The sequence below is a fragment of the Amaranthus tricolor genome, chromosome 9, assembly GCF_026212465.1.
Source record: "Amaranthus tricolor cultivar Red isolate AtriRed21 chromosome 9, ASM2621246v1, whole genome shotgun sequence".
Taxonomy (NCBI): domain Eukaryota; kingdom Viridiplantae; phylum Streptophyta; class Magnoliopsida; order Caryophyllales; family Amaranthaceae; genus Amaranthus; species Amaranthus tricolor.
Genome location: NC_080055.1, coordinates 24,433,473 through 24,442,296, shown reverse-complemented (window position 1 = coordinate 24,442,296; position 8,824 = coordinate 24,433,473). Strand labels below are relative to the sequence as shown.

The 8,824-nt window shown below is 32.4% G+C and overlaps 2 protein-coding genes across 2 annotated transcripts; both read right to left on the bottom strand.

The window, feature by feature from the left end:
• Positions 1 to 1,517: 1,517 nt before the first annotated feature.
• On the bottom strand, positions 1,518 to 2,607 carry LOC130824434 (PRA1 family protein F3-like). The gene has a single exon (XM_057689443.1). It carries the CDS (start codon positions 2,393 to 2,395, stop codon positions 1,766 to 1,768), a length of 630 nt encoding a protein of 209 aa, XP_057545426.1. The 5' UTR covers positions 2,396 to 2,607; the 3' UTR covers positions 1,518 to 1,765.
• A 3,294-nt stretch (positions 2,608 to 5,901) lies between these two features.
• LOC130824432 (uncharacterized) lies at positions 5,902 to 7,913 on the bottom strand. Its single transcript, XM_057689441.1, has one exon. It carries the CDS (start codon positions 7,764 to 7,766, stop codon positions 6,306 to 6,308), a length of 1,461 nt encoding a protein of 486 aa, XP_057545424.1. The 5' UTR covers positions 7,767 to 7,913; the 3' UTR covers positions 5,902 to 6,305.
• Between the last annotated feature and the right edge of the window lie 911 nt (positions 7,914 to 8,824).

The window sequence follows — 8,824 nt, the reverse complement described above, 5'->3', positions numbered from 1 at the left end:
CAAATTTCCCGTGAAAGAGGGAGTAGCAATATAGTCCCTCCTATCCATCTTTAAGTGTCCCATTTACTTTATGCACTCTATCCAATGTACTTATTTAATCCTTAATAAATCGAGTTATGTATAAATAAAAATTATAAAAAGTTGATATTAATAATCTTTACATCAAAACGAATCAAATAAGATCTCACATGACTATGTTTTAACTTATAGATTAATAATAAAATGCAATTTAAGAGTGATAAATAAACAGTGTCTCAAAAGTAAATGGGACACCTAAGCTGAATAGGAGGGAGTATAAAAGTACATTGCACGGGAGTCATGGACATAACTGACAACCTAAGACATTAATAATTAAACCAAACATTACCAATATTTAAAGAGGTTCTGAGTATGTTTAACATGTTTTACCGCACATGATCCTAAAAAATTAAAGGTCTCAAATATTAAATTATATAATATACGTCAAGTGTTTAAATATAAAAGTAATTATTAAAATATCCTAATTTTTAAACTTACACAGGACCTTTAAAAAATTCTATCAATTTTTATTTCGCCTTGCCAATATTATTAATTCGTTTCTTTGTTATCACTAATAAAAGTAAAGTTATGTAACTCTGCCTGAACATGAACGGGGAATGGGATGGTTCTTTACTGGCATTATAACAAAGGCGTAGGAAGAGAAATGAGCTATCTCCTACAAAAACTCACATTGCTTAGGCTGAAGAACCAAAGTAGAAATAATTTTACCAATCTAGAGATGTTCACAGACCTAGTTATGTAGAAGCTTCCACCGGTTACTATCTTCTACACGACAATTTAAAGTCTTAATCTCAAAGGACGAGAGTTACCTAAATAAATTTTAAAAACCAATAACAATGATGTTAGAGCGTTGATCCTAATAACAGTTTTTGAATTTGTCCTAAATCATCAGTAGTTTTCTTTCTGAAAGTTATTATTCGTATCTTCATGATTGTTATATCCATTTCATTAGGTTTATGTCATACAGGTCATCGGATTGATTTCAGCTTAGGTGTTTTGTGTCGGTTCAAAATCAGGTCTTATGTCCACGTTGATTTGATCGGCTAAATGTCGGATCGTTGAATCTGTTTTGAAGACTTTAGTATTAGGTCATTATTCTCCTTTGAAGGAAATTCCTATGGTTTATCGTCATCTACCTCTCTCAAGACCACCCAGATCATAGCATTTGTAAGCACGATATATAAAACTATAAGAGTATACAACCATGAACCATTGACCATTTCATTATCCTAATGTCAATATGTGGCTCCCGCCTAAGATGAGATTTGTGAATTTCGAATGTGGGCAACCTTACACTAATTACTAATAAAGCTGAAAAAAAAATTATTTCCAAAAACCTAATGGTAACAAACATAATATGCAACTTCACGTAATTAGAAAGTGCATTATAATTTCAGATCAAAAAACTACAAATCGTTGGCCCGATTGAAATAAGGGCCGATGATGATAGATTGAGTTCTCAACAAAAGCAATCAAACTAAACCAACAACCGAATTTCATACAAATCAAATTAGGCAAAAATCATTTCCAAATTGCCCTCAGTAATTCAACATACAAATCAAAATTTCGAACCAGAAAAAATAAAGGGAATCGAAATTACATTACCTATATCTCCCTAAAAAAATTGACAATTGCACAAATCAGTAGCAGAAATTGAAGCAAGTAAAGAAAGTAAACTTACATGAAACATTACAATTTCAGATTACACGCCGAGAAGAAGGTTCAATCATGACGCCGAGAAAGAAGACGACGCCGTATCTTTTAACGGAAGGCGTTCACCCAATCCACCAGTAGTACGGGTATATGAAACCCGTGTACCACTCTCATCCTCAAATCCACCCATTAATGGCAGATCCTCCGTCATTCTAAACGTCCCGTGCAACAAAATAACCCCCAAAGAAATCGATATGGCCGCCACGATATTTGTTGTAACATCAGTGAAAAGCAGAAACCCAATTGTTAAAGCAGCGAGAAAAGCGAGGACAATCTTATCATCGACACTACGACCTAGAAGAATTAAAGGGGAATCACGGAGGAAGTAGAGGAAAAGCCAAGCAGACATTGTTATGAGAAAGACGATGAGAGAAACTGGGTGCCATAAGAGAGAGGTGAAGAGGATTATAAGAGCGATTATGGCGTAGTTCATGCGGAAAAAAGAGAGGTTTGTTTTCATTCGAAGAAGGGATTCGTTAATGGATGAAGGGAGAGATAGAGAGGAAAGAGAAAAGAAGAGGTTCCATGGACGACGAGATGTGAGAGTTGATTGAATCTTGTTTTTAGCGCGTGAGATGAATTCGAAGTTTGTTAATGGAGGGTCTGGAGATTGGGAAGTGGGTATTGTTCCGTAAGTCGTCATTTGGGGGGAAGAACTCTAAGGTTTGTTAATGGCGGATGGGAGGTGTTTTGGTGGAGGTGGATCTGGGGGTTGGCGGTTGCAGTGGGAAAAGGAAATGGGAATCGACGAATTGTTGTAGAAAATTTGAGAAACAAAACAATAATCTTTTATTTAAAATATATTTTAAGAAAATCGGATCTCATCTTAATCAGAATCGAACTCATATCCTACGACTTTTCTTAGAAAATGGTATTTGTTTTCCAACTGAGACAAAACTCAATTCTAGCCTATTTAAAAACTTATTCAAACTTATATTTTAAAATTTTCATACAAGCAGAGTGAAAATCAAAACATGATTTTTTCATAAATATAAATAAATTAAAAAATATGTTAATGTGAGATTTTGTTACGTTCATCTCGATTATTAGAGTTTGAATATATATATTTTATAATTTTCTATGAAGTATTTTTAAATACATTAAATCTCGAATTATATTTGAAATTTGTACAAAAAAGTCAAATGTAATTAATCAATATTATGAATCCAAGAGACTATAAATGTTTTTTTAGTGGATGTTATTAAGAGAATGGAAAATTGTTAATAATAAATTAAACTTTGCTTGATCCGCCAAAAAAAAATTCAATATTATTTATTTTTAAATAATTTACCTGTTAGATATATTTGCTAAAAATAAATCAACTTATAGTTCATAACAATCTAAGAAACTTTAAAAAAACATTTAATTTTTATAGATGATGTTAAATCAGATAAATATGAATGAGAATTAAATAAAGTGTTTAATTTATAGTTATACTAAAGTAAAACACTAGTAACTTCATCATCTAAGATCTTAATTTGTTTGTGTCATTTTCTACTGAGAAATTTCTTCTTCAAAATGATATGATAATATCATTCTTTATTATCGTATTTGTATTTTCTTAATTTTTTTTTGGAAAAAATTACCTATAATAATTCATTTTTTTCCTCATTTTTTTATAATAATATAATCTATTTAATAACCATGTATAGTCCCAACTTTAAGGGGTTTTTACTTAGGCTAAATCAGGGTTACCAATTGATCAAGTTGCAAAAAAAAAAAAAAAAAAAAAAAAAAAAAAAACTTCTTCCTAGTTCATCCTGCACCACTACTACTCCTTTTCCTCCCCTACCCCACTGCCACCCGTCTACTCCGATGAGATTGCTCTTCCATCACTGCCACCCTTCCACTCCCCCAACCCCCTACCGTTTCCTACCTTTCATTAGCTAGTGCCCACCTCAGCCCCCTCTCCCACGAGTACCTATTATTGTGACCCTATTGCTTACAATATTCCCACCCTATCCTCTCAAATCGTGCCCATCACTGTTTGTAACCCTAACCCAACCATCAAGCAACGTTGCCTCCCTCCATTTTGCGAGCCCCATCGTCCTCCTCTGCCCATTTGTTTCGTGAGTGAGTTTTAGTGGTTCAAGTTGGGTTCGAGATGAAGGGAGGGAAGTGGGTTTTCTTCTAATATTTTTTTATTTTACTCATAATTTCTAGTATTTTTAAATTTTATTTGTATTTTTTGGTTTTTAAAAAATAGTTAACAAGTTTCATTTAAGTAACAATATTTTTTGTTAAGTGACTCTAAAATTGAGATTATTTAAAGCATCTATAATAATTGGTATATGCCTTCCTAAATATCTCTCTCCTATTCTTTTTTACCACATAATTTTATATTAATTTTTATAATTTACCTGTCATATTTTGGTAACTATTGTGCAATGGTAGGTTATCATAAACACGTCAAATAATGAATTAAACACCCAATCACCTTCGATATGTGAGTTCTTTTCTCACTTTTTCAGAAAAAAGTACTTACTTTTCTAGTATTGCAGCACCCCCATTTGATAAATATACCAATCTTTATGTAAGCGTGTTGGCATTGGTTTGGTATATCAATTTGCTTTCCTATTTCATTATATGTAAGCCCATTGCTCATATTCAATAAGTGTGACTATTGTGTCAAAAAAGGAAAAAGTTAGATTATTATTGGTAATTTTTTATTTTTATTTTATTTATTAAATTATTTATATTATTTTATTTTTCATTTTTTTAGATCTAATTTTTACTTGTGCTGTTTTTTTCTATAAGTAGTTATACTCTTGAGACAACATTGTTGCTCATATCCTATTTATGCTTGGCTCTTATTGTTTGGGGTAAAATCAATCGAATTCCTCTAGTTATCCATGTAAAGGGAGTACGATTATGAATTGTTTGCTACCTTCCCTCAACTAAACCCTGTTTTCGAGTGGGATATTGGGTATGATGATGATGATGATACTCTCTCCATCCCTATGAGAATGTACCAAAAATATTTGAAGAGAAATTTAGTGGATAGAATAATTGGGTTGGAGAATAAGACAAAAAATCAAATAAATGATAGAAATGATTGATAAAAATAAAGAGATAATAATTTTGTGAGTGAGATTAAAAGAAAGAAAGCGAAATCATTGTCAAAAAAAAATAATAAAATAAGTGGAACAAACTAAAAGAAACTCAAAGTAAAAGAAACTGAAAGAGTAACATTCTAATATACTTGCAAATTTCAAGATCAATCGCAGAGTGGATTGATCACTACAAAATTATACAAGCCTCGTGTGCTCTTACTCCCATTCCCCAGTAAATAAGAAATGTCCTAACAAAACACGTTTTCTCAAAAAATTTTTGCAGACTGAATGACATACATCGAGTGCTTTGACGACTACAACTATTGTTGTGAAACATACTCGTTAAGTATAGAGGTGTTTATTTGGGTTATCAGATCGATATCAGATGAGGTGTTTCAAGTCGATTCAAAATCAGATCTTGTGTTCACGTTGGTATGGTAAATCCTTTAATAAAGTGAGGTTAAAATACGGTTTGATTATAAGGTTGTGTAAATATCGGATCATCAAGTTTATTTTAAACACCTCTAGTTACACATTAGAAGCAATAGACAAGCTCAATAAATGCTGAGATCATAGCCATATCACAGAAGGGAATAATGATTCTCTAGTAGTAGGTATTCAGGTTCATTTTGGGAGGGTAAAAGTTAGCAATAAGCTATTGCTTTACTACACAATCTATCAAAAATCATCTGGCCATCCACTTGACATGTATCATAACTGTTAGTAAAAATAACCCACATATAATCCTACATCGAATAATTAAAGAGAGGTTGAGTAAAATATATAAACTTGATGGCTACTCCTAATACCAATTGATTTTAGAATGGAACTTCATCGGATTTGTATGCAGTCAACTCTCCTCCAGTAGGAGTCTTGTATACAAGCCCAAATTTATCGATAACCAGTGGCTAACAATCCATATAAGTGCTATACTCATATTATACACTATAACATCGAATTTCTACTTGTTTTTATGAAAATATTTTGCTAATATACGAGTCATTCTACCATAATTATTTTGCTTGTCGCATATTTGGCCCCCTTAATTTAAATTTCTGGCTTTGCCAATCATTATAACATCAAAGAATAAATTACCTTTTATTATCTAATCCAATTCAAAATCTTGAAGAATGCAGTAAGATAAAGTTTTACTTTTACATAAACTTTGTCAGATCATGATACAATAAAATGAGTGAAGAACCATCCTGGGTTGTAAAAAAATATTTTGCAATCAAACGTTGCTTGGATGAACATACAAAATATAGGTTGAAACAAGTATTCACAAAACCTTAAAAACATCATAATGGTTGTTCCCAGTGTCACATCATTCATTAATCTCCTTACGAATCGCAAATTAACATAAGCGAATTATGATCGATTTTGAGCTATTTTATGATCATTTTGAGCAAATTGCGAATTCAAAAAGCGAATTAACTGGCAAATAATGTTACACTGGTGCCTTGTTCCCTTTACATGAACTCACAAGTCACAACACTGATTCTACGCATCATGTAAGAGGATAGAGTTAGGAAATGAAGAAGTACCATTATTTGGGGCTCCTTTAATGTTTAGAATGGAAGTGATCAAGTTATAGATTTGCACATTTTCGAACGATGGCACCCGTCTTCCTCGAGCGAATCGAGGGCCATGGCCTATGAAAATAGTCCTCATAGAAAACAATGCATTATCATACCCATGAGCACCTCCACATTCCTTTTGGTTTGATTTCTTTTGTTCTACCTTAAAACCCTCTTCAAGAAGACCAATTATAGGTGGAATCCTATTACTATCAACATAATGAAGTCTAGTAGGAAGATCTTCCTTACGATAAACCCTCAAATGCTTTCCATTCTCAACTTTCCCTGATTGCAACCCTTCATTCATCTTCTTTACGACCTCCAATGGAGAAAACTCCATTGGAGGGCGAATCGCAAGCAATGGTGTATAAGATTGAACCCAATTTGAAGGAATTTCAACCCAAGAAGCTAAATCGTCTAAAAAAATCAACTTCTTATCACAAGTACCAACCATCCCATGATCACCAACCATAATAATATGAACATCCTCAAACACCCCTGTTTTCTCTAACCCTAGAATCAATCTCCCAATCATCTCATCAATCCTAACAATCGCATTCGTGATCTCCGGATCATCAGGGCCAAATTGATGGCCCTGATGATCCGGGTCCTCAAAATATAAGGTCATAAATACAGGAATTTCATCAATAGGCAAATCAAAATAACCAACAATAGTATCAACACGATCCTCAAAAGGCACAGATTCATTATATTTCATACAATAATCAACAGGACAAGTCCAAGAAGTTTTTCTCACCTCAGAACCAGGCCAGAAATATGTAGCAGCTTTCTTCCCATGCTTTGAAACAGTCTCCCATAAGGGTTCACCAAGCCACCACTTAGATTCATGACTAGACATTGTGAATTTATCACCTGTTTCAGGATCAATAAAATGATTATTGATAATCCCATGATAAGAAGGGTATAATCCTGTAACAATCGAGTAATGATTAGGGAAAGTTAAGGTGGGGAAAACTGGAATTAAACCCAGTTCAGCTTCAGTTCCATTTTCTATTAATCGATCAATATTGGGGGTTAGGGTTTTAAATTGGTACCCAAATCGAAACCCATCTGAGGAAATTAAGATAACTACAGGATGAGAAAGTTTCGATTGAGGGCGAATTGTTGTGTGAATGGTGGATTGGGGTTTTGAGGAGAAAAAAAGGAAGGCAAAAGAGAAAGCTGTAATGAGAGAAATGGAGGTTGTTAAGAGAAGAATAATGAAGATGAATTTGTTAGAGAAAATGGAATTTGATGAAGAAGATGAATCTGTGTTGAAGGATAGAAGTGAAGTTTTGGAATTTGGGTGATCATGTTCTTGTTCTTGATTAAGTGGGATGTGTTTTGTTGTGTAGAAATTTGATGAATGGGAATTTAATTCCATTGTTGATTATGATTGCGTGAATTTATTGAAAGTTGGATTAATGGAGGAGACTTTGCAATGGATGAAGAAGAGGAAAGACTACTTCCTCCCTCCCCAGTGCCTCCCCCTCATTAATCATCACATTTCCCATTTTGGTTCTTCCTTTTATTTACATTATTTCCATTTTTAGAAATAGACTTGGGGTTATTTTGTATGTGGAATTTGAGGAAAAAAACGTGATTTTGTCTTAAAAAAAAGTTTAATTTTCTAACATGTCAAATAAGTAATGAGACTTTTTTATCTTCAAAGTCTCATCTTAAAAGTCTAATCTTAAAGTCTCACAAGTCATATTCGCTACTTTGTTTTCATCTCATTTATACCCCCTCCTATTCAAGTTATTAGTCTCGTTTAGTTTTTCACACTTGCCGAAATAACATTTTAACCCTTAATATCTACAACCATTCTCCTGAGAGACGGTCTCCCAAGCCCAATCCATTAAAACTTATTGCCTACTCTTACTCTACATTTTCCCTAATAGGCCAACTCAATTGGAGATGGTTTTTAAAGAAACTGTCTCTCACTAGAATTTGTGTAATATCTATAATTGTTCTTAATTAAATATTATAAAAAGCTAATAATAACAATCCTTGTATTGAGACGAATTAAGTAAGATCCTAAATGACTATGTTTTAACTTATAGATTAAGAACTAAATGCAAATGAAGAGTGACTACTGAATAATTAAAAAAAGATGGGGCTAGTGGAAAGAATAGGAGGGATTATATTATAATTTTTTTAAACTTTATCTACATACTTTAATCTCTCTTTTTATTTCTTATAAAAAATTTATACTTTCTTTTTTTCATATTGCTTGCACCAAACTAACTTTTGCAATATTTATCCTATGATAATTTACATATTTCGACTATTATACGAGAAAAAAATATAGTCATGTGAGATCTTATTTTATTCGTTTCGTCGTATATTTTCATAATATTAAATTTTTATAATTTTTAGTTATTTATAACTCTAAATATCAAAAATGCGACAAATACATTAAATTACACAAAAATATATTTA